The sequence below is a fragment of the Sander vitreus genome, chromosome 1, assembly GCF_031162955.1.
Source record: "Sander vitreus isolate 19-12246 chromosome 1, sanVit1, whole genome shotgun sequence".
Taxonomy (NCBI): Eukaryota; Metazoa; Chordata; class Actinopteri; order Perciformes; family Percidae; genus Sander; species Sander vitreus.
This window is the reverse complement of record NC_135855.1, coordinates 7,143,728-7,171,134: the sequence shown is the minus strand read 5'-3', so window position 1 is coordinate 7,171,134 and position 27,407 is coordinate 7,143,728. Positions and strand designations below refer to the sequence as shown.

Genomic DNA, 27,407 nt, shown 5'->3' with positions numbered 1-27,407 from the left:
CTAAAAAAAACATTTAAAAAAATAAAAAAAAATAAAAAAGTGAGATAATGAATAAAAATGTGAATTGTCCAATGTTCTGCCCCAGGGTTAAACAATGCCAAAGTCCAGTCCAGTCTGGAGTCAGCTCCTTGTTTCCCTTGGTGCTGGCACAGAAAATCTGCTTCAGCAGGGCTTCGAGTACCGGTAGCCTATTCCAATCCAGAAATCCAGAAATCCTGAACCAGGAATTCCGTGGGGCCGCTTTGCTTCTGTCAGTGGAGAAATAGTAAAATCAATGGGCAGCCTGCTCAAACCGTTAGCCAAGCCATAAGGCAAAATAAAATATGTAATGTCCAGATTAAATCCAATAGCAGCTCAATATCATTATTTGCAGATGATATTTTGTTGTACATCTCTGATCTTGAGGACTCTATTCCAAAACTTCTTAAGATGGCTCAAGATTTCTATGATGATGACGATGGCTTCAAGATCAATTGGGATAAATCTAATCTTCTTTTATTGACCAACAGGCATGTGACATCAGCTATTAGTGGTACAATACCAACTCACACAACATATTTGGGCATCACTACAGCGAGTGGTCCAGGACAACTATGAAACTGTAATGTTCAAAGGGATCTGGCTAGGTGGTCTGCGCTGCCGGCATTACTGTGGTCCAGGATTGCTGTTGTTAAAATGAACATAGTTCCCTGTGTACATTTTTTAAGTTCAATGGTCCCCTTATCCCCACCAATACATTTCTGGAAGAAACTTGATACTTTAATTCGGCAGTATATTTGGAACAATAAACAACCTAGGCTAAAATACTCTACCTTGCAATGTACCACAAACACGGGAGACTTGGCCCTCCCCAACTTTAAAGGTCCCATGGCAAGAAAATTTCACTTTATGAGGTTTTTTAACATTAATATGCGTTCCCCCAGCCTGCCTATGGTCCCCCAGTGGCTAGAAATGGCGATAGATGTAAACCAAGCCCTGGGTATCCTGCTCTGCCTTTGAGAAAATGAAAGCTCAGATGGGCCGATCTGGAATCTTGCTCCTTATGAGGTCATAAGGAGCAAGGTTACCTCCCCTTTCTCTGCTTTGCCCGCCCTGAGAATTTGGCCCACCGATGAGAGAGAGGCATCATGGCTTTCAAATGAGCAAAGTGGCAGTTGGTCAAGGCCACGCCCCCACCTTCCACCTTGCCCCCCCCTCTCTCCTCCTCAATAGCATTTAAAGCTACAGACACAAAAATGGCACATCCTAAGGAAAGCTCATTGTGGGACTGGCTCTAGTGGCTGTAATTCTGCACCAAAGCTGAATTTCGGGAAAGAGACTTCATATACAGTATTAGGGGATCACTAAGGTCTATATAAAAGAGACTTCATATACAGTATTAGGGGATCACTAAGGTCTATATAAAAGCATCCAAAGAGCACCATGTTATGGGACCTTTAAAATGTATCACAAGGCCTTTCAGCTCCAAGCCCTCAGAGTGTGGATGGACCCCTCATTTACAGTTCCATGGAGAGGAATAGAGCACCAATAAGTGGCACGCGAATACCCCAATATGGCACAATACACACTTAATGTAACCTTTTGCTTGTGAGCAGTGGAGGGACAGGGGTATTTATACTCTAAACCAGTTATTCAATGAGAAAGGACATCCTTTTACTTTTATCTTTGCTTAAGATCAGCCCTAAAATGTTGGAGTGCCATGGGGAAACAGTCTTGAGAGGCACCCAGTCATTAAATGGTTCTTTGATTTCCCTGTGAGAGGATTAATGTCCAAGATTTATGCTAAGCTGTTTTAAGTATCCATAGGAGAACTCCCAATAGTAAAGAAATGGGAACGAGAGCTCAGCCCTGAGGGGAACACAATTAATTGGGAGGCAGTTGGGGACATTTTCCACTGTTCCAAGAACCCAAATCACTAGTTTATCCACTTCAACATATGTCATAGGACATGTTGGACTCCTCAGAAGAGATAAGTTTCGAAAGCCATTCCCACTCCCTATTGTACGTTCTGTCAACCTGAACAAACTGGAACTTTCCTGCATATGGTCTGGGAGTGTGAACACGTGCATGAGTTCTAGCATAAAACAACGACAATACTATCTGATGTGATAGGATGTCCGATTCCTACTGACCCAATTTTTTTCTTACTTAATGATGACTCTAAATTATACCTGCTCAAGAGACAGAGGAAGATTTGGCTAGCCAGCTCAACTGCAACCAAGAAAATGATAGCTCAGCGCTGCCCCCCCCACTCGCTTTGTATAAAACAGTGGTTAGCGGATTTTCTAGACATAGTTATGCTTGAGCTCGCTACAGCAAGGATTAACAAAGCCAAATCATCAACTATGAACCTATGGAAAAGCACAGCAGCACAAATATCAGACCTAATGACCTCAGCGCCACGAGAACTAGAGGAGAGTGACTAGGCAAACCGTGATTTCTGTTTGTTTGTTTGTTCTGTTTTCCTTGAGACCGCAGAGGGTGGGGGGTGGGCGAGGGTTTTTGTGCATTCTGTGTTTTTCTGTTGTATGCGCCATTTGACACTGACTCATACAACTCATACATTGTGGAGTTTGTTCTGTATGTCTGAATGATAAATGGTGCTAATAAAAAATGAATCTAAAATAATTAAAAAGAAAGTTGAATACTAAACATGTAGATTTTTTTACACTGTGGTGGTGCTAGCCTTCCTGTTGATCAGAGTCTCCACCACTGTCTACAGAGTGCAGTAAACTGGGGCCCAGTAGAGGAACTGTTATGCTGTCCTCACACAGCATGTATGGTACAGGAGGTGAAATGTCACAGGGGCCCCGCTGTCTCCATGTGTGCCTTTAAAAACTATGCCAAGGCATGGCTTAACAGCCCTGTATAGGCTACTGTGTGTACATACCTCGTGTATGTGTGTGTGTGTGTGTGTGTGTGTGTGTGTCATGTAGGTGTACAGTGTTATCTTTGTTACGTCTCTCAGAGATGGAGGAGTTGGATTCAGGGGGGCAAAAGGCGCCAGAAAAAAACCTGGAGACAGTGTTCATCTGGAGGTAAGTTTGTACACCTAGACACACTTATACACACACACACACACACACACACACACACACACACACACACACACACGTTACATACAGTGTCACATATCAGAACACCAAGGTCCAGTTCATGGTAGTGGTGACTGCTATTAGCTGGCCTTCTACTGTTAACTACAGTTAGTTGCATCACAAATCATTGCAATCATGCTGAATTTATGGAGGTCCTGTAAAGAATTGTGTGTGATGATATAATATGTGTACTGTGTATTCAGCAGAATGAGAACATTGTTATTGGTTTGCTTAACTCAGAATCACATCTCAGTAGTGGTTGTGATGCTGAAACGTTCACAGAGCTGATCATTACGTCACCAGTTGTTTACAGTAATCATTTCATTTATTTCAAGTATGCATACATACTAAATAAACTGAGCATCTAGTAAACACCTTGAGGGGAGATCGCTTTGTTAACTGTAGCCCAATGCATAAATGTTTTATCAAATTAAAATGAAATAATAGTTATTATCCTTGCCCGGTTTTCCCACCGTGGTACTGATGATACTCTTCAGTGAGCAGGAAAACAGAAGGCACTCTACATTGTAATTTTATGTATTACAGCAGTCCTGTAATAAATACCTTCTTTGTGAAACATAGCATTTTAGTTTATTGTTGACACGGTGCCAGACAGGTGTTTTCAATATCTTTGCTGCACATATATGTTAATGAGGTAGACAAAAATAGAAAAACCCAACCAATACCAGGGCTAGGTTTTGAGGTCTATAGTTATTGTACATAAGAATGAAAGATGTCCAAACCTGGCTCTTATATCTATGTAGATATATATCTTTATAGACATTTGTTAAAGTCAGTTAATGCCGTTGAGACACTGATCCTGCCTGCTTTGTGTCTACTGCAGAGTTGTTAAGACCGAGTATTGACTTATCCCAACATTTACTTTGGAGGCCCCGTTTTATTGTCCCTGCAGGAGCTTCTGGACAGGGACCAGAGATCACACAACCACCAATGAACTTCAACTCAGCTGCTTCACACTTTCCTTCAGGATGTACGGAGTAAGATTGATTGATGTATTATTTGCACAATCTCAATTACTGGGTTAGTCTTTGCATATAGAGCCTGTTATGAAATGATTCTTTCCATGGACGGAATATAATGCGAGCACAGGAATGTCTCCAAGACTGGATTACAAACCAGACAGAGTGGGCTCTTCCTCCAGGCCCCACATGAGGGTGAGGGACCTGGACAGGGTACCCCCAGGATTCTCCAAAGTTAAAGATCTTTTTAATACCACCTGGGATAAAATGCCATTCCAACTTCATGGCCATATAATGTATAATCTGTATGGATTTAAAGCCCAAGAAGATAATTATTTAAATATAAATAAAACATTATAATACTCACATTCATATTAAATACGCAATAGCTTTGTGAGATGTGTTTGTACTCTTATAACATAAAATGAATGAAATATTTGTCGCATTTAGAACTCCTATGCTATAAAAGTAATAGACAAAATAGATATGAAAATGAAACTAGTGCAGTAGGAGTAGTTACAACCAGTTCCACTTTGCAATATAAGATATGTAATATAATGTTATAATATGCCAACGTAAATGCCAATTCCTTAAGTGATTGCTTTATCCCGGAAAATATTTATTGATGATGTTACGGTATTTTTTTTTTAATCCTACCAAAAAGTGAATACCTTTCTAAATGAAATTTGATACTTTTAAGGGCTCATTTTTGGAATATTAATGTAAGACTTTTAAAAATAGACCCACCAGGTACCCTGCTTGAAGACCCCCGGTTCACAGTGTCTCCATGGATGTTGCTAAACAGTTAAAGGTGACTCATGCATTTTACCTGTTGCTTCATCATCCTGGCAGACTGAGAAAAATACCACAAAAGCAGCAGATTTTGAACCTTTCCCCCCATTTTATTTCTTTTTAAATAGAAAACCTTGCCCAGTTGGACAGAGTTGGAAAGAAAAAAAAAAAAGAAAAATTCAAAAATACTATTATGACAACACAGTCATTCATCCTGTTACAACAGTCTTAAAATCAGCCATTCATGTTGTAATGCTAAAAGAGGAGCATTAATCCGATGGAGTGCTACAACGTACAGTACCTGCCTATGCGCAACACAGGCAGGAGCAGGACAGCAATTCAGGCCTGCCAATGAGGAAATGTTCTGGCCTCAAACCTGTAACAAAAAGGACCAGACAATGTGGGATTTCACATCACAGCTCAATAAGGTCAGCATGGCAGCCACACCTCTGTAGACTGGGACCAGCCACAACACTTTCTATATTAACATAAAATAAAGTCATTTATAAAAAGAGACGTGGGACTTGAGCTGGCCCGACCAGAGTGCTGCTCCCATTTCAACCCACTGGAATACAGGCCAGACTTGTTTACCACTTTGCCCATCAGAAAGGCCTGGGATAGATCAAGCTTTTGTCTTCTCTCAATAATACAGTCAGTTTCATGTTTGTGCCTGCAAAACACAAACACGTGCACGGACGCACACACACGCACGCAACATGATACCTAAAGCAGAACTCTTTGGTGATAATGATGGTGATAAAAAGGAAAATGAAAAAAAAAAATATATATATATATCATCCCACAACTGACATGGTTATACAATCTTTCCAATATACATATTTCAAGAGTCAGAGAGTAGAAAATGGAGCCTGCAAATTCAATAAATTAGACAGCAAAAGATGAATTGCAGATATAAAATCCAGCAGTTGAGTTCACAGAAATTAATAATAAAAGAAAAATACAAAAACAGTGTTGTGTCATATTACCAAAACCATAAAAGCAAATGGAAAAGAAAACCACTGTAAATGTCTATCGAATCTAACGAAATGGCCCTCAGTAATCATTGGGATAGCTGTGATTGGAGTTTTTCCATTGATGAAATGTTGTTGACAATCAGTCTTTTGTAAACATTCACAATCAAAAGTTGAGTAGTTTGGAGCGCTGCTGGACACCAGTCTGTTTTCTGCACACAGGACAAATGGTATATTTAATGACCACGACGGTGTACTTCATTGAGGTACACATTAATAAGCCCTGTCTGCACTTCTCCCACTGTCCTGACAGATACAGGACAGATGTAACAAGCTAGAGGAGCCTCTGGCCTCTGCTGTAATCAGGCTCACAAAAGAATTTTGGTCGATATTCATCCGATCATTAATCAAAACACGAACTTCCCAGACGGTCTCTAAGAATTGTTTATCATGGCGTTTCTGTAGATATTAAGGAAGAAGACATATTTTCAAAATATATCCATGTGAAGTCTTTCATTTCAGTAAAAAATAAATTAGGTAGTGAAAACACCACGCAGTGAGCACAGACCGGGTTCAGTTTTCAGTTTATGACGAGTCTGCAGCCCGGCTTTTCTCACGCTGTCCTGACTGAGCCGTTATTGCTGGCCAGTCTTCTGAAGCCATGGTCATTCTTCTCCAGCCAGAGCTCGGCCAGCTGCTGGGTGGAGCCGTGCGACGAGGCTTTGGAGCCCAGGCACATCTTATATTGCTTTGCCTCCAGGTTGGGGTCACATATGACGGGGTGGTGAACATGCACTATCCCTGTGTCTGTGCTTCTGAACAACTTGATCCCTGACTGGACAAATTTATTAAAAAGGTCCACATCCTCCAATCCCCACCCCTGTATAGAGGTATCAAAGCCTCCAGCTCGAACCAAGTCTCCCTTGTAAACACAGACAATCCCAAAGCCGTAGTTTCTCCACAGACCTGTCTTGGAGGTAAAGACGTAGTGGTTGTTACTAGGGACCTTCCCAGCGTACACCACCTTTGGGTCATACTGGCTGAAGATGATGGGGAAGTAGGTTTGCTCCCCCAGGGCTGTATTGGTCCGACAACGCTTGAGGAAGTCGCTGGTGAAGAGCAGATCCACGTCACAGTAGAAGAGCAGTGAATCGTTAGAGAAGTGCAAGGAACCCACTTCCAAAGCCAGAGCCCTGGAGAAGGAGCCGGTGACAGGCTTTATCTCCATCTCGGCCCGGGGATACTTCATGTGATACTCCCTCATCAGCTCCACCTGCTTGACCCGCTCTGTGTTGTTGTCTGTGCTGAAAAGCAGAATCAGCAGCTTGACGTTCTGGTTGGGGATCAGACAGACTCGTTCAAAGTTGGCCATGAAGCGCACAAAGATGTCATAGCGTCCTGACAGAGGGACCAAGATGTTGACTTTCTTCTCCTTCGGTTCCCTTTGGTCCTGGCCAGAGGTAGCCAGCTTGAAGGGCACCAGCATCTTAAGGGAGTTGGACAGAAATGAGAGAGAGTCTGAATCCTTGTTGATGTGGCTGGCCAGAGCTATGGCATCCATCTCCCCCTCTTCTCTGAACTGTATCTGGCTAAAGGTCTGCTGCAGGTAGGCATGCCTCCTCACAGGGACTGTCATGGTCTTTCCTTTGTGCTTCTTGTACAGCAGCAGCAGATCCAGCACATACTCTGCCCCATATAAAGGATTGACTCTCCGGTAGCCATACTGGATTTCTTTGAAGTCAATGACCCGTCCCCGTGTCTTGGCATTGGCGTTGATCATCTCCATCACTTGCATGATGATGTCATCTAGGGCTTGTCTCTGGGAGGAATCCATCCCGCGGCGGGGCGGCTGACTGTCAGACGATGAGAACAGGTACTTCCCCGTGAGGAACTCCCACTCCAGGACCTCCTCTCTCTGCTGTGGGTGGAAGCGCATAAATGAAGGCGGCATGCCAAGCTGGAGATCCTCTCGACTCGGCTCATTTGCGCCGTAGCGCCCCATCTGAACAATCTCCCGGTGGAGCTGAATGGTTCGGTGGCGCAGGTCTGCGATTTTCCGGCTGAGCATATAGCTGTGTAGGCGATACTGGTAAGGAGGGTTCTTGTTTGGGTGGAGAGTGATGGCTCGATGGATCTTGCTGTTATGGAGATCTCGTATGTAGCCCTTCTTATTTGGTTCATAGTTCTCATAGAAGAGTTGCTGCATCTGTGGAGACAGGAGATGGACTGTGTTAGCGCCACTGAGGCTATGTGCATTTGAACCACAGGATGTTATTACACATGCTCATTCAAATGGAAAATAGCACTATTTCTGCTATTTCTAGACATATTATTTCTATATGTCTGCCCCTAACAACACAGCTTACTGTGACATGACAAATAAATGTACAGGTATGAACAGCAATTGGTTTCCCATCTGCACGCAGACTCATGATGTTGCAAGGAAACGATAAGCACCTTGCTGTAAGTACCAATCTGTGAGCTACAGGGCTTCCATAATCGCTTCAACCGGATTTCGGCAGCCAACCCAAACAGTTCTGACCATACTTTAAGAGAGTTCAGAGCAGAGGCCAGAGCGGAGAGAATAAGATGGATTTGAGGACGACAACTATGCTTGTTATCCATCAATGCAACAAAATCTGCCAGTAAGGAAGACAGTGTGAGCAATTTATCAAACTATGAGAATATAAACTTGCAGGAATGCGAAGTCTTCGACTACTATGCCTGCAGTCAACTCCCTGTCCCCTCTTCCTCAACAGCCAGTATGTTTTACAAAGTCATACGAACGGTGGCGTTTTTAGGTGAAAAAAGGTGTTTGGCAACAACTAGAAAAAAAATCAGAAACCAGAAAAATAATAATAATTAATAATTCACATTTCCCACTGAGATTAACACAGGTGATGATGCGACTGGGAACATAACTCTTTGCCACAATTTGCTGTTATACCCCTGTTTGTATGCACTGTCAATTTGGGTAGCGTCCTGCTGCTTTAATGTTTGGTAATCCTCTCAGAAAGATGCTTAGGATCCTGAAAGCCTGTTCTTGACCTTGTACCATCTCCACCGTATAATAACACCCACATGAAGCAAAAAAAATAAGCGTCTTCTGTGACATGCTGGCAGTTAGCCATTTTAGCCAACCCTTCCACTCTACTAGCAGAACATGTCTGATAGTCTTCATATCAGCAGCAGCAGGAGGAGAAGGAATGATAACATAGGGCTGTTAGCCAGTTTATTGTAAAAGGTTTGCACCCTCTTTTAATAATGTAAGCCAAAGGGCAACTATTAATCAGTCCAACAGTATGTAGCCTTAACTTACTCATAATAGTTTTGTAGCCTATACATGCTTGTCCTTTAGGAGAAAACAAGTCTTCCTAACCATACGGCGATATTGGCCATTTATTCCTACCCTCTAATATGACCCACAGGAGCGTTTTGGTCCTCATATCCAAACCAGAGAATTTTGGTAGGACATCGGTCGCGGTTTAAAACATGTCGTCAACAATGTGAAACGGTCGCAGTTTGTTATGTTAGGGCACCAGAGGTTTGGGTTAAAATTAGATGTTACTTCACGTCCATTTACGTATGTGATGCTGAACATGACGTGAACCTTGCCTATTACTTTTAGTTTTAAACTCGTGGTTGTTTGACCCATCTACCACCGCCCACCCCTAACTCTTTACTTGGACATTTGGTGGTCTTATACTTTGCCGCCTTACTCCCTGATTTCCTGCGTCATAATTATTACGGCCACTAGGGGGCACCGCCACTAGAAATGTAAAGATACAAGAAACAAACGAGCCATGATAGTGCTTTTCGGGGGAGGACATTCCCGAGATAAAAGTCTGGCATTAATATGTCTTAGGGCTGTACAATTATGGAAAAAAAATCATAACTCACTTTTATTTTGGTCAATATTGAAATCACCATTATTTAACACAAATACTCATTGACTTTTGGAAAGATGTTGCATTTATAGAACTTAAAAAACGGTGAAACAGTTTAACAAATATTAGAGAAAACACCTTGAACTGTGAAATTTCCCTTAATTCTTTTACATATACATTCAGAACACAAGACATTTCATTCATTGCACAGCCACAATTTGTCTACATACTAAAAAAAAGAAATAATATTTTTTATTCTAGGGATGATGAAGGCTCTCTAAACATTGGTGGAAAATGTATTATTATATTATCAATATCTTATTCATTTTCCATGTGTAAGATTGTTATTATCGGTTATTGTATTGGTATCGGCTACTGGTTATTGTTATTGGCCCTGAAATTCCAAATCGGTGCATCTCTGATCAAAAATACTGCATGCTGCAGGTTTGAAGACACTGAATGTAAACCTTTGTCCTGTAGTCTGCTGATGCAAATTCCACAATAAGGGCCTCAAGGAGAGAGTTGTTCAGTACCCACTGCACAGTCCACTGCTCACAACAAGTAATGCTGCATTCACATGGATTCAGACAGACGGTAGACGGCAGATGGACAACACATTTGGGACGGCACGGGTAAAACAAACACGCACAATGATATGTTGCTATGATGATGTATTTCTTACAAAGAATGGAATAAAATATAGTAGATAACATGATTTTGTGTCCATTTTTTTAATATTATTTCTATAGTAATGCATGTCGCTTCTTGTAATATCTCTGTAGGATTTCAAGCTATATAACGCCAATTATAAGTTTCCTTGTGGTCCAGACCCCCCATGTTTTCTCCTTGTGTGAGGGAGCTACGTAATATCCGGTTGTAAATTCTGTCACAGAGGAGGGGAAAAAAATTAAAATATTTTAACTTTGGAAAACATGCAGTCTACCGCTACTGGTATTCTTTGTCAGCTTCGCCTTATTTTTTACCGTCCTGCTCTCATCAACTACCATGACATCTGGTTGGCGGTCTGCCTGAACCCATGTGAATGCAGCATTAGTGAATGAGTGTTTACTGCATACCTGCTGGAGTTTTACAAACCTACTGTTCCTCAAATTGCAGAAGAAGGCTAAAAGTGTAAACACTGGGACAACTGCTCAGGAGCCGCTGGCAAGATCTCAACCATGGTCAAGAAGGCAGGGTTTGTGTCGTTGCCTCCCAATGAAGACAGCATCAGAACGGCTGCAGCCTCTAGAAAGTCTTATTTGAGAGGAGGGCTCTGGAATGCAGCCACAAGCCTGATCCCCAGGGAAAGGCCATACAGGGAATAAGACAGGACAGGCTTGAGAGCTATGGAAAATGATACCTAAAGCTGAATACGATCACAGGAACTGCCTGAGTAACTCTTTGCTTTTCCATGGCTTTAGCCTGAATTCCTCTGCACCTAAGAGAGGATAGCCTGCCAATCAAAACACACTGTAACATTGTCAGTAATGGAAGTCTTGAAGCTGTGCCTTAGAGGTGATGGTTCAGCCTTTACATCTGAAACCAGGCCACTGAATGTGCAACTAACAGAAATGTACGTGTATTATTCTTTCAAACCGGGAACGCTGCCAGCTGTTTTATCTAACAACGTTCATGCGAGCGATGGCTTTCTTGCCCGGTCTCTAACTTTTTAAGTGAACTCAAGGTTGCTAATCAACCATAATAATGCTAATCAACCATACACATCTCACTACAAGCTACATAAAAAGTTGGCAGCCGTGGTTAAAAGGCGTACATCGCTGGCAGCAGGTCATATCAGCCGTCACTAATTACATTCATTCTGTGAGTAAGTTGATGGCAGGTAAAACACTTCTCCTGATTATCATTTCAATATTTGTCAGCTTCATAGAGCTGTGGTGTTTGGATCAAGCAGCTCATGAAAAATGAGGTCAAATTTAGAACACCACACATGTTATATCAATGTGTCAGATGTATTTAATCAACATTGATTTATTCAAGTATCGGATTGGACTCGGTATTAGAGACACCCAATATTGAAAAGGATGCGGATCGGGATCTGGGCCAAACTAATTTGATCGGGACATCCCTGTGTTTATATACAGGCAGTTGAAAATAGGGAGAGAATGTTGGTCAGTTTATTACCTGGGTTGTACAAGGGTCCTGGTTGCACCACAGAAAATCTCCTCAAGCATTTAAGATTGGCATTTTCACTGTGGTTTTCGTCAACGGAAAATTATGACTAAATATCGTCGTCAACGAACCTTTATCACGTGACGAAAACGAGACGAGACGCAACTGGTCATGTGACGAGGACTATAATTAAATGTATAATGCAGTATTGTTGACGAATAAAAAACGAGACTAAATGTGGTTTACAAAATAAAAGCTAGGCTAAAATGTCTCTTCATTTTCGTTGACCAAAACGAGACGAGAAAAAAATGTTGTAACGTCATTTTGTCTCTTTTAGTCACGTTATTATTATTATTATTATTATTATTCGGGTCGCACTGCGCAGACGCAGGCGACGTTACCTCCTGTTCCTGTCGCGGCATTATTTAATTTAGAAGATGCGGTGAGTAAGAGAGTGAGACGAGCGTAAACGAAAACAAACATTAAGTCTCGACACAGAGAAAGCTGGGACCGCGGCCGTCCAGCCGGAGTTCGTCTTTGGGAGAAAAAGAATAAACGGAAAATTGGAAAAACTTTCATTACATAGAAGTGGAAAAGAAAACGGAATGTGTTGTGGAAAAAGATGGGGAGAAATGCGGCCACAAAAATCACAGGAAAAAAAACACCACGAACCTTAATTGACATCTCAAGCCATTCCGTAATGAAATTGAGGTAAGTCAAGACATCAACGTAACGTTACTTTCTATTTTAGAAAGCTAATGTGTCTCATTTTAACGTTAGCTTTAGACGTTAGCCACTGGAGCTGAAAACGACTGAGACAAACATGTGTGTGTGTGTGTGTGTGTGTGTGTGTGTGTGTGCGTGTGTGTGTGTGTATTTGTTTGTGTGTCTGTGTGTGTGTGTATTTGTTTGTGTGTGTGTGTATTTGTTTGTGTGAGAGAGTGTGTGGGTTCTTAGTTCGTACCTGACTGACTCCACATGTCATCCCTTGTTGGCCAACATTTTGGTTTTGTCTATACTGCGAGGTACTTATACTATATTGACTGGATTAAATAGAACTGCATTACTAAAAAGAGACTAAAATACAATTGACTAAAAGTAAATGAAATGTCATCAGTTTTCGTCGACTAAAACTAGACTAAAATAGTCACGGATAATTCTGACTAAAATGCTCAGACTTTTAGTTGACTGAAACTTGACTAGACTAAAAAGAGTATGGACGGGACTAAAACTAATAAAAGCCCAAATGACAGCTTGACACAAAGACTAGACTAAAACTAAAAATTAAAACAGGCTGCCGAAAACAACACTAGTTTTGTGAATAAATATAATATTAATACAAATGAAATAATATGTGACCAGGGTGCAGACATGTTAAATTGCCATCACAGTAACGTAAAGGGGTGCAGGTCTGAAAGGGTCATTCTTACATTTCTGTTAATAATAAGTTTCCCGTTACTTCCCCGTGCCTTTGTTTGCATTTGTTTTATGGGGAAGGTATTTTTCCAGGCTAGTTCAGTTTTAACCCTGAGGAATCGTAGACGATTCAGAGAACGGCACCTCTGATTCATATTTAGATAATTTGATAACCGTAAAACGTAGCTTCTTACCAATTTTTCCTGCTAAAAGCTGAGGAGTTAGCCATCACGGGGGGTGTCTTTGGTGTCTTTCTAGCCTTTACAGGTGTTTTTCTATCCAGCCTGGAAGTTGTGCCTTTTTTCGGAGTTGTTGAGCGATAAATCAAAACTCTTACATCCTAGATTTATCCACTTGATGTCCATAATTGATCACGTTTTCGGTCATTTCTGCCGCTAGCTCCGTGCTGCAGTCTAGCATAAATCTCCCATGATGCTTTGCGAGATTGTGTTGACGTCTTTCAACCAATGGGATGGCAGGTCCGTCATACAAAGACTATATAGTGGGAAAGATAGGTCACTCCAGTCTATTACCGTTCTACGGAGAAGAATCTTTTGAGATTTGGCATACATTTGGGCCTTTTTTGAAGAAATGTAAAACAGTTTGTCCTTTTATATGAGTTATAATATTCATTATGTTTATTTTTGCACTGCATGACTCCAAATATATAGGAGAACTGTTTTAGAACATTGCTGTGTGTGTGACATTATTATTTTGATTATTGGCATAAGTGAATGTCATGAGGGCAAAAGCGTCTGGACTTTTTTTGAAAAAATTTATATATTTTGTCAACTGTATAAGTTATGTTTATTTTTTTTAACAGTTTGACTCCCAAGACATATGGGAACTGATTTGGACAGGATATTGGCTTAGCTTGTATTGCTCTGTGTGTGATATCAATACATATCTGTGAGATTCATGTTCCGTTTTATTTATTTATTTGTCTTTAAGGTCATATAACCTTTTTTTTTTTTTTTTACATTCAAGTGACCTCACCGCAGCACAAATATTCTAATAGCCCAGTTTTTCCTGAAAAAAAATGATGTTCATTAATTGACTGTAGACAACAGGGTTGATGTTTTACAAGCTTTTTTAGAAAATAAAACCAGATGGACAATGAACTGTAAAAAATGACCTCAGGTTCCTTTAAGCTCAGACTGTATCCAGCAGGGTAACACCAGTGATCATCAGCTGACAGCCCATTGGTCAGGATGTTTATGGCTCTCTCCTGTGGCTTCACCATCATTAGCATCCTTCCTAATTACATGACCTCCACTTTTGTGGTCACTGATGCAACTTATGACTCCTTAGTGCGATTTCTTCACAGTCATTAAACTCACAATATCCCTGCCCAAACTAGAATGGTTCTCTAACAAGGCAAAAGGTAAGTCAGGAGTTATTGCCGGGAGCTGAAGCCTTCATTTCAAAACACATCTGTTAGATTGCTCTGGGAGCTGATGGTAAGTGGAATGGCTGCACTAAGATCTTCACCCCAATACTAAACTCATTTTAAATAAGCACTGTTAACACATTATATCAGACCCAACCAGGAAAGGTTTGTGCTCTACACTGAATGCTTAGACACTGGGGCTGGCATTATTTGAACTGTAACCTGGTAAATAAAAAATGTACACACTATAAGTGCAATGGATTGTAGTTTACCCGAGGAGAGGGTGTTCTTTAAATTCACAATAAACTTGACATATTGATTGCCCTATTGACTTACCAGTCAAAACATAGAGTAGGACAGTGAGCATAGCCGTGCTGACCTGATAATCACGACACCGAAGAATCTGAGTAGCAGTGTGGGAAAGTACTTTGGGTTTGGGCAACAGAGGCACCAGAAACAAGTGGAGCAACCTCCACTGTACAGCCTCATCTGACTGCCTACTTTTTAAACCACACATCCTCAGAACCCTTGCCAGTAGCTTGTAAAAAGGCCATCGCCAAAAGACAGAGACCAGACAAAAGCGGCTGTAGAAGCAATTTCATTTTTAAATGACTTTGATTGTTTGTTTTTTTCCTTCTCCAGTTAATTTACCTTGACGTGTTTTAATTACGTATTACTCCTTACATATTCAAGCAGACAGTGTTGAGTCTATCATCTCAGCTTTTGTTTATTCTGTTGTTTCCTGTAACCTTCTATAAAACCCTGGCTAGAAACTCATTCTGGTCAGAGAGAATCCTACAGCTACTTTCTCCACTGCGCGGTGAATAAAACTCATCTGAACCAGCCACTGAATTGGACCCTGGAGAACGTTTTCTTCTACATTCATTGGCAATGTTTCGGGAGAAGGTTTTCAGGATACTGACAGATCTAAAGCCACCGTATAAAATGTCACGTCGCACCACAATTCCTTTTGAAAACGTGACACCCCTACAGCAGACCTACGTACGTTTTACGTTTCATCGTACGTCTCCGCTACTCTAGAACATAAGCCATGCTGCTAACCGAGTCAACACAAACTAATAATAATCAAGAGAAACACTATTATCAAACCAACAACACAGTCAATGACAGAGGATAAAGTTATCTGAAAGTAACGGGAGATGCCAAACCAATGAAGCCAGCTCAAATCCATGAGAAGGCTCTGTGCTGGGATGACGTTAGTGAAATGAAACCATTATCCTGCAGGGGTTCAGGCCCTAAATAAACACAATGCTACACGTCATGCCACAGAAATACCAGTAATCAGGATTATCTCAGTTTTGGCTTGGAGACTAATTTAAAAGTTTGCGTTATTTGGGTTTTGAAAGACGTAGGGATTTACCAGGCAGCGGGGCTCATGAGAAGATACTTTTGAGTTGCTTTATGGCAAATATAGTGATTCTGGAGCTTGACACATATTAAGGACTAAAGGTCAGGCTATCTCAGCCTCTGCTGCTTTGATTGTGACCACTGTTTTTATTAATTGGCCTCCTGAGTCCCCTACCTTTATGGAAATGCAGCACTAAATGAGTGGCGTACTTTATGGTTAAACATTTACTGAATCTCCGGGCATTCCAAGTGTGTTTCTTTGTCTGCCTGTGTTTAATCTGCACGACAACAGGCAGTGCCTGCCTCTGAGCGGGCCGTGCAAAGCTAATTGGAGACGGCATTATGCTCCTGTAATTGGCTCTTTTGTAAGCGAGGGTGGTCTGTCCAAACTAATTTCTCAACTCAGGGTAAACATTCTCACACCTAAGACAGCTCCACAATAGGTCTGGTATTGATATGTGTGATGGGAGGTGGTTGTACCATTAACAGTCACAATTGTGACACCAGAGGACTTCATCAATATTATACATGTAAGCCGTGGACTGCTGGTGAGTAAGACAGTCCACAGAGAGATCTACACTGGGCTGATCAGAGGTAGGCTGATTCAAATCTGAGTGCCCCCCCCCCAACAATTGCTAAAAACATACAGATATTTAATACAAATGTTTACTCCAACACGTACAAGAACTACAAACAAAACAGAGTTAAAAATGGTTGTTAGTGTAAGAAAGTTAAAAAGTGGAAAAGGTGCTGGTATATTTTGTATACATTTCCACCGCATTGCAATATGAAATAAATGACTAAAGGCTGTTTTATGGTTCTGCGGAGGCTCCACGCAGAGCTTTCGCCGTAGCCTACGTAAGTGGCCTGATGTTTATACTTGTGCGCTGGTGTGTGCGTCGAGCCGGCGTGTGTGTGTGTGTGTGTGTGTGTGTGTGTGGGGAGTGTGTTAGAGCGAGGGAGAAGTGAGAGAGTGACGGAGCGAGTACCGACTCAAGAGTCATAGTGAGAGAAACAAAGTGTCTCCCCTGTGTTTCCTGACCAAGGTGGGAAATCCTTAGCAGGAAAAGTTAACCCTCTCCTCGATTTCATGTCGTTTATGGAGAAGGAGAACCAGGAAATGAGTCGGGGGGGAATGCAACGCTACCAAGCCACGGCCGTGTGGTTAAATTTTTCGAGAGGTGCACGTCAGGCTACGGCGTAGGGTCCGGCGTAGACGCAGAGGGGTCTGCGGGGGGACGCCGTCGATTCTACGCAGAGGCATAAAAAGGCCTTAACGTTGAAAAGTCATGGCCTGTATTTTCTCTGCAAAGCCTCATTCAAAAAACTGTTGGTCTAAAACGGTGTGGCTCCAGCACAAACCAATTACAGACTTTATTTACTATAACTTTTCCAGCTGTTATTTCATGTCTGTTTGTGTTTCAACTATAAAATGTATTTATATATTTCTATCTGAAACATTTCCAGTAACATTCTGACACCAACAATAGATACTGTGGGTCTAAGGCTTGCACTGCAAGTCACTGGCAATGTGTGCAGGAATGCCTTAGTCCAGTCATAGTGAAAGGATAAACAAAGGTGGAGAGTCAGATTAGTTTGAACAAGGGTGAAAAATAGAATGCCCATTAACACATACCGTATAAAGCATCTGGCAGTAGAAAAGACTTTTGATTCTGAGTCAGCAGAGGAACTGATGAAATAGTGGAAGTTGTGGCATGAATTCATGTGATGGCGCACCAAACAAACGACGACGAGGTGCAGTTTACACAGGGCCATGGCCAGATTAGTGCTGTGCCATATCGTTTAAGATAATACCGGTATCATTTTTAATATAATAAAACAATCATATCATAATAGCAGATAGATGGATAATAGACTTGATATCGTCATACCATTACGCGGCGACATTCAACAAGCACGGCTGAAAGCGAAATTGCTGCCGGCTCCACTGGTTTACCATCGATCATTGTCCTGAGTTCACGTCAATTCAAAATGGAGGAAGATCCCGGCGTGTGTCTATCGTCCGTTTCCGCGGACCAATTTCACTTCAGAATGATAGCAAACCACTAAATCTACTAAATGTTGTTTTAGAGGAAATATCAAGATATATATTGCGGCACAGCCTAAAAAAAGAAAGGGGAAAAACAACGAAAACAAAACATTGGTATCGGCTCTCCGCGAAATTATTTGAATCGGTATCAGTCCAGACAAAAATCACATCCCTATGAAGAACCTCAAAATTAAAATAACTTTCAAAAAGTTTAGCTTTTTACTGATTGTGTATATATATATATATATATATATATATATATATATATATATATATATATATATATATATATATATATATAACACATCAATAATTGTCATTCATTTAGCACATGAATACAAAGAACACTGGTTAAAAAATGTAATCATCATCAGTTAAGGGGCTAACTGTTAAAACAGAGCCATTCCACGTCCAACATTATTTATTAAATAACAAAAAACTACGCTGACAGATGTTTATCTTTTCCAAATCGTTTTTTCAGGAACATTGCAGCAGTGTGAGTAAGCAGGCTGTGTTGTTCTTACGGAGAAATACCCGCAGGGATATGCCGCAAGCACTGACATGGTTCTGTCAATTCACTGCAGCGCAACCAAACGGAATGCACAATTGTGAAATTCTAGGCTGATACCGATACAGATGTTTTTTTTTTTTTACCCTTTTGTGACAGGGACTCAAAGAAATCATCATTAGAAAAAAAAATAACAGAACTGTTTTAAAGTCCTACATCCCTTCATTACACTATCTTTGAATGAACACAAATCGAATAATACAAATGTATTAAGCAACCTTTAATATATCCTTTCAGATTAAACATAACTGCTTCAAAAGCCCTTTTAGCCTGCTGTACAACTAACGTTATCTACTCAGTGCCAATAATCTTTCAGTAAGCTACATTAATGTGTGTTGCCACGACCTTTCTCAACGCTGTGGTTATCAAGCACCGATTCTTGCTGGTGGCAGTTTATGTCAACAATCTTTCTCCGACACGGAATAATACTCCCACGTGGCCGCCTTTTCCCTTTACTGTAAACAAACTACACGTGCTAACAGCACGCATTGACCTCTTACGTCATCCTTGCAGCGCCGTGTCCAGTCAGTGACTTCTTCTACGAATCAGCAGGTACAGTAGCAGCATGATACTAGCCGACAGTTGTCAGAGTCCGACCGGCCACTGCCATCGGTGAAAGCCATCTTATTTGCCGATAGCAGTCGCTGAGGCGCAAGCATTGTATAATCGTACTGTTAAGTAGCACAAATTCAAAAAAGGGAATCATGTATCATTAAATGTCAATGTTTGGCAGTTGAATGTACCACTGACTTCCTCTTCTCCACAGTCATGTTCAAGTTAGGTCATTGCTAGTCCTGATGAGTCAACAAATGAAGCTGTAAGCACAAGTTCAGTCAGGAAGACTACTCTTGCATACTTAAGCTGTAGTCTATTTCTCATACATCCTGCCATTCACTACTCACTACTCTCACGCGTGCTCATTTACTATATCCTTGCTGTCGTTGTTTGGGGCCGTCAATCGTGAAATCAGCCGTTTTCATCCGCTGGTCGAATCTATCCAATAGCACAGCGACACACCTACATGGTTAGCCTATCATCCTGCTGCTGTCTCTGTTTGAATAATGATTCTCTCCCGGTTCTAGTACGTTGATGCTGCTGCTACAGGCACCCCCTCCACCTCCCCATCACCACCCAGTCTCCGCTAAGTCGTCACCAGCTATGTCTTCATCTCATCTGCTTCATTAGAATTATCAGCCACCACCACCCTAGATTACAAATCTCCCTAAAGAGTCGTGCCAAAGACTTTCTGTTGAGACCTAATCATCACATATCATCTGTAATGAATAATAATTAACATTTATTTTCTTCATTCACTTGCGTCTCCTGATTAAAACTGGCATACATCCCCAATTTACAGACCAGCTGGAGAAATCTGACTGAGTAACACTATCCTCCTCCAGCAACTTTATGCCATTGTTTCCATGACATCAAACCTCTGAGCCCGTATTTATCAAACTGAAAACAGATATAGTGAAGGATCATTACTTGCAAAGGATCAAACTGCCAGTGGATTAATGAAGAGTGAAGGTCTGAAAGGATTAGGTTTTCATTGTTGGTGATATTTCATCACATTCAGTCTTGATCATAAATCCCAGTGTGAAGACTCTTCCGTTCGGGCTTTATTCACGTCACAATAAGAAGACGATCACCGTGATAAGTGCCATTATCTGAATATGAGCTTGTATTACTCCAGCCAGCTGAGAGCACTAATAAAGAAGGAATGTGAACAGGCCACTGAGGATTGGACAGGACTGGGTGACAGGGAGCAGAAAAGGCCCTTTGTTCCCTCCAACCGGTCCCTCTATCCAGATGTCTTCTTTAGCTCAGGCTCCAAGGAAAGATGGGAGATAAGCCCTGTTACCACATTAACTTCTACAACGTAATTCTGTTTATGGAGCTCATTGCATTAAACATATTACATTTGAAGAACTAAAAACGGCAAAACACGTCTTTTCACTACTTTTTCATACCTTCAGTTAGTCCAGAATGACAGAGACGTGAGCCAAAAGTCACAAATGACAACACAGCAACGGCCACAGCAACAGGAATCCCTCTAAGTTGTCTTAAGACATGTTATCTTGATCCCCACGACAGTGTAGCACAAACACCCTCCCACCTGGGGGACTCATCAGAGGTTAGCCTCTGGTGGACATGGCCCCAGCCTGAAGTCCTTATCTCCCAGTCTTTACAGTACCATTGCAGCCTCTCTGTAAATTCCCCTGTGCCAAAATGGAACCTCATAAGTGGACTGACAGGATATCAGGCCTCAGAAACAGCAGATATTATATCCAAACAAGTCCCAGATAATGATGGAGCAACAGCTCCTCTTACAACAACATAGTGTTTCATACATTGATTTATGTGTGGCGGCTCGTATGTAATTTTTTTTCTGTTTCTCTCTGCCGTTGTTTTTCACATAGAGCCCAGCTTTAGCTAAGATAGCTGACATTTTTTTTTTCTCCAGTGGATCTCTTCAGTTAAGTTAACTTTTACCAGTTTAACCGGTTTCATGGGCAAAAACTACGGGAGAGAGAATCACTTGCTGTTTGGGATACATGTAAATAATGCTCTCCTTGCCCCTTCTCCTCAAACCCCTCCCCTCCATGCCAAAACTGTGAAGAAAGTTGAAAAAACAGTCACACGGAGAAGAAAATGAGAAGAATATCATTGAAAAACACATCAGAATGCAAACACCTCAAAATAAAATATAGTCTTTAATGCCTGGGTGTTATTTTTCAGAGGAGTTTGTTCCTTCTTTCAGTGCCAATGTCCTCCACGCCTTGATGAGACACCCGTGTGAAGGTGAGAAAGGGGCCAGAGCTGGAACTTCTTCTTCACACCACTACTTCTGTCACTTTTCATGTGAACCCAAATGAAAACACCATGAATGTCTTAAAGTTTGGGCCATTATCCCCATATTCAAACAATTGGACAACACTTCTTTTTTTCTTTACCAAGCACGTGGCAGTACCTCAATGGTGTCTTCCCCTAAACACAGGCTTGTATATACAGTATGTAAATCGCTAAATTAGCCAATAATATCTGCCGAGGAATATATCTGTTAAGCTCTACACAGATCGTAGTAGGGAGATGTGTAAAGCTGCTTGGTATTCACCACATCGCTCTGTAAACGAGAGAGAGGAAACTCTACCACAATGACCCTACACAAGGAAAAAGCAGAACCAGACACTTGCTTCACTTCCGTCAAGATAAGGCTGCACTTTAACTCAACAGACTGACGCTCAGCTAACTGACAGTTCACCAGCAACAACAGGTGGCTGCACGCTAGTCTTGATCACATTGCATTCAAACTATGGATCACCTGCTACTACTCCTAATACTGTTACTACTACCAACTATGCTACCGTATCAATACGCCCTTTGCAATCAATCAACCAACCAACCAATCAATATTTATGGGTAATAAGGTATAATTCCAGTTAACTGTAATCTTGTGCATGATTCATCATGAAGCAGAATGGCCGTCAGATCAGCACACAGAAAAAGAGTCACCCAGTTGAATGGCACCAGCACTCCGGCATCCAGCCAAGTCTCAGCAAAAGGACACCACAGCTCCTGACATCCCGTTGTAAACCAACACTGCGCACCGACACTGGCCAGCAGGATGCCCAGCAGAGAAGTGTTCACTTCCTCCACACTTGCATCGGTGCCTCCTCTGATGTAGAGATGGACGCAGAGATGGTTTTGCTCATCCACATAGTCAGGATTGTAGCCATGAGTCGTAGCCGATAGCCATCATCGCAACTTTTGTTCATTATTTTTAGGACTCGTGATTGTACGCAATGTAATAGCTAACACCGCAACAATGAAACTAACACCTTGAACTATCCTCCTTAACGTTGAGATGTTTTTAATACCCAGAATCAAATGCACAGCTGCAAGATGGAAATTCTGATGATTAATCAATCGAAAGACGGAATGAGGAGTTTAGAGAATGACTGCTGCTAGGTGACTGTGGTGTACAGGCGAACCGCTGCCGACCAATTTCCAATTTAACCAATTTAAAACAAGCTGCAATGTAAGTTATTGGGCAACTCTGCACCTTCTATTTACGTCCACTAAACATGCTGTTTTTGCCACTGACAGGCTCAGATTATTGTTATTAGTGTCTGACAACATTATGGAAAGGATCCGTACAGAAGTTGACCTTTTTGTTGAAGAATAAGATCCTTTTTGTGTAACATGAAACTGAAAAACACAGTAATTTTATCATCGGAAAACACGCTTCATTCAAAGTCAACAGAAACAAAATAATACTATCAAAAAGCTGTCTTGGTTCACCTTCCCACTGCTTCAACAATAACCACTATGGTTTGGTTGAAATAAACCCTTAATTCACCCAGTTACAGTTTAGTTTCTGGTTCTTTAACAAAAAAAGGTCTCTCTCTGTAGGTTGTCAGACACTTAGAATAATAATCTGAGCCTGTCACTGGCAAAAAAAACGGCACTTTTAGTGGACCAAACAGACAGTGCACATTTGCCCTAGGATTACATTTCAGCCCAGTTTTCGGCTGTCGCTCAGTGTTCTTGCTCAATACTGGACCAATTTCAAAGATCGTGTTCATATTAGTCATAGCATAGTCATAGACTAGCATGGGCGGATCCACAGCATGAATGGCTTTCTAACATCAAGGCAAAAGCCTATATTAAAACATTCCATAAACGCGAAGGGAAAAACTACCCAATATTGGTTAATTTTTTATTGTTGAAGGTAATTATAGCTGTGCGGTGGGCAGCAGCATACTTGTGGAGTCCTGGTGGTCCGCGGAGCTAGCATTTAGTGAGTGCCGCCCAAGGAAGCTGGAGAAACAACAGGAACTGGGACGTGGGTGTAGGAAAGCTCAGAGACAAGTGTTTCTACACACACACACACACACGACTGAAAGTGAATATGTTTATGCAAGCCTATAATCTGCACCTCAGTCCATGCCCTAAACAATCCCTCCATTCCAAAAGCGAATCTCCCTTTGAAGTTTTCTTACTCCTCCATGTTTAGAGCTCTTATCACAGTGTGTGTTAACGAGCTGAGGAAGTGCATGAAACAGCACATGCTAAATAAGCAGGGCCTCTGTGTGGCAGGCAGCTTCATCCTGTCAGAAGCTCTCAAATCCTCCTGGAGGATGAAGGAAGATCACGATCATTACAGGCCTACCTGTAGTTGTTGGTTTGGGGCCTCTGATGCTGTCTGAGTTGAGTGTCACATTTGAATCGTGATCTCATTAATAGAAAGATATAGACACATTCATAACACATAACTGTAGCCAGCAGTGTAAAAAGGATACATCCACAGTGAATCCTTTCCCATGTTCCAAATGTGTATTACATTTCCACACAAAGCACATTTAGAGTGGTGTTTCCAAGCTGTGGTGTATATTGCTCATGTGTTATGGGGGCCAATCCAGAGAAGAAGAAAAAGAAATATATTTTCCTAAAATGTTAATTTTCTAAACTACTATTCAGTGCAAACTGACCACATAAATCTGTGCTCAGCACCAAGAGTGGCCATAAATGAATTGCGGGATGTTACCATGCACTGAGGTCCAAACACCACCATGCTTTTCCTGAGTCCGACCTGGGGTGGCTACAGAACAGAGGTACTGGTGGGTAGTGAAGAGGAGACGGCTGGTTAAACTGCAGAGCGCCGAGGTGGAACAGGCTCTTCAGTTCCAGGAGTGATTGTGGAATTCAGCTGTGGAGCTGAAACATGCGTACAGGGATCAGTCCCTCCCCCCAACCCTGTGGCCTGCCCAGGGGGGATGGCGGGAGTGGTACTAATTACAACCCTGTACCTGTTTGATCCACCCGACAGCATGGCCGTCCGACCCCAGGTGAACGGAGCAACAGCTGTATGCTGACGGTTATGGCTCATGGGCCAGATGCCACCACTGACACATGCAACAGGCCTGGGGAACAGGCCCAGCAGCCATGTGACAACCACTGGCTGTTGACAGCGAAGGGAAACATTCAAGCTTACATCTAAATCTGGAGAGGAGCTTTGGTTGAAATGACAAGAGGTTTTGTTATTTTATTGAAAAACTGTTTTATGTCATGGCATTTCCTTTAGTTTAATACGGGTAAAAAAAAACAGAGGTAGAGCCGCTGCATCAGCTGACAGTGGGGATCGCATCATAATGTACATTGATCATACTGAGGGGTAGCACACACTTTCATCCCAATCAGCGTTAATCATGTTCTTTTATCGTCTGAGCCTTACTTAGTGGTGGAAGCTCCTAGACAGAGCTTGTTTTCTTGACCACAAAAACTGAATACAACCCAGATCTGACCTTTTGTCAGAAACAATTTTAAAACATTAAAAAAAACAAAAAAACATTTAATTTCTCCTCAAACTGAGGTGAGAAACACAGCTTGATCCAACTAAAGCTGATCAAGCCAGATCCACTTTGGTTCGTGCAGAAATGTTAAGTCTTGGCCTGTGAACTCAAAGAACAATAAGCACTCTCTGTAATAATTCGCTAACTGGCACCCAATCTCAAACACGTGTCATTGGGACTCAAGTGTGTTCAAATGAGCTGGCCTGCGGTGGATGTCACTGCAATTATAGCGAGTGAATGAACATTTCATTTCCGGAATACCAATACTCGCTCTTCGCGGCGATCTCTAGCCGGCGTATTTTAAGGTCAGTGTTCACCTTTGACCGGATGGATGTGCCCGATCAGCCAATAGAAACACTGCTGCACATATTTCCTTAGTACATTATCACAGTACTACACTACAAACTAGCGTTCTATAGTTATAGTTACCTATTTATAGTTTGTGATCGCTTGGATCAATATTTATTACCTGCATCAGAAACATGACATCCCAATTTAGTAAGTAAGGTAAGGTCGGGTAAGGTCGGGTAATGCTCAATCGTCAACGAGACGTGTTGTCCGACCACGTTGGAAATCGAAAGTGTTTCTAGCGTACGTAGTCCGATTGGCCACTCCGAAAAATTCTGAAGCTATTCAACCATTCAACTTGTCATTCTGATGTATACTGCCCCCCCCAACGCAGGACCCTGGACGGTTTTAACGCCGTTTTCTATCTGTATCCCTGCTAATGGTCCAGCTGCAGACTGTTGGACGTCCCGGTGTTGAAATCCTTTCAACATTTTACCTGTGTTAAGCCAGCAACTAGTTAACTAGCCTCACCTGCAGTGATGCTTCTGTTGCTTGTAACATCTGTTTAGGAGCACTAGAGGGCAGCACAGGTATTTAAGTGGCACCCAAATGAGGCACCCAAATTTGCATCGTAATTTGGTCGGATAGATACCGTCGTTTTCCGGGTTTTGGTACCCAACCCTATCAAAATTTTTTGGTTTTTTTACGTTACGTTTTTTAGTTAATTTGTACCCCTGCAGTATGGCGTATATGACTATGCTGTCTGCTGGATACAGGTGGAAGACAAATATCTATTGCATTATAAGATAAGATGAAACATTCATATTTTTGTTTGGTGACATTTTTTTTTTTTTTTACCAGCGATTAAATCAATCGCAATCTCTCCTCCCCCTTTCCTGTCATTTTTCAGCTGCTCTGATAAAGGAAATAAAAGCCCTAATTAATAATCTTTACTCACTAAACAAACTGAATATATGTGGAATCTATAAATGAGACAACTGGCCACAGTATGTTCAGAGTCACAGCTACTGCAGAGCACAATAAACAAACACAGTTCACTCACTGACTGTAATGAGGTCTCCACTTCCTAATGAAATATTGTTGTTGGAGGAAGCGTGTGTGGTGGTGCCAGGGAGTGCATTAGCCAAGGCTCAAGAGGAAGAAACCTCTTATTGTTCTCTGAGGAAACATCCAGCAGACATAGTAAATAACTTGTTTTTATTAGTCTGGCTGCTGATCTGCTCAACATTTGCAAACTAACATTTCCTCTTTCGCTTTTATCTTTTACACTTCACACTTCCTCCTCTCAACTCTTACTCTGATGCCGAGCTCAGCTAAATGACTGAAATCGTCGATGTTTTAACGGCCAGCAAGAACTGTTGTATTATACCAGTCTCATCCTCTATCTCCAAAATGACTACATGTACTAGATGACCAGTATGCTTACGAATGTAGCATTAGTGCCTCATAGCCTGTGCAAATTGCAAAAAAGATACGTCGTCCATCTTACAGTCTGTGGTTGTGTGGTCTCCACTTCCTCCCACTTTATAATAGTGAAGTCAAATATCCTGGGTACGGGCGCTTGCCATCTTGTAATTTTGGAGCCAGAGTCTACACAGTAATGATCAGGCGCTGGAGCCACGGTATCTAAGTCCCGCCCATAAACCCGCCTGACCAATTGCTGGTCAATCACAGCTGTCAATCACGACGTTTCACCCCATTTTCATAGCATCTAATAACTAATAAAAACCCGTGAGCCTTTCCTACGGTGAAGCGGTGGAAGTAGGGTTGCAACGGAATAAGATTTTCCTAGTACGATAACCGTCTTAGGGTTTCACAGTATACGGTATTTAATAGAGGTGTTGAAATTAATCAAATAATCGATGCATTGAAATCGTGGACATGGACGATGCTGCATCGATAATCGGCCGGGCCATAATCGATTATTTCGGTTTACAATTTAATGTACGCCTAACAACCTTTCTGTTTACATATTCTGTTATGTTTTGCACATTCAGGAAGTGCCATGTGCTCAGTGCTGTAGTTTTATGTATCCAATTTATTTTGTATTAGAGCACTGCAGAATGTTTTAATGTTTACCCTATATGGCTTTAATAGA

The 27,407-nt window shown here is 41.7% G+C and overlaps 1 protein-coding gene across 1 annotated transcript in view; it reads right to left on the bottom strand.

Moving 5' to 3' along the window:
* Window positions 1-6,309: 6,309 nt before the first annotated feature.
* Window positions 6,310-27,407, bottom strand: part of chsy1 (chondroitin sulfate synthase 1) — a 62,601-nt gene continuing 41,503 nt past the window's right edge. Inside the window, exon 3 of the mRNA XM_078256898.1 lies at window positions 6,310-8,044. Coding sequence (XP_078113024.1) covers window positions 6,452-8,044 — 1,593 coding nt within the window. The 3' untranslated portion in view covers window positions 6,310-6,451. The remainder of the gene's footprint in view (window positions 8,045-27,407) is intronic.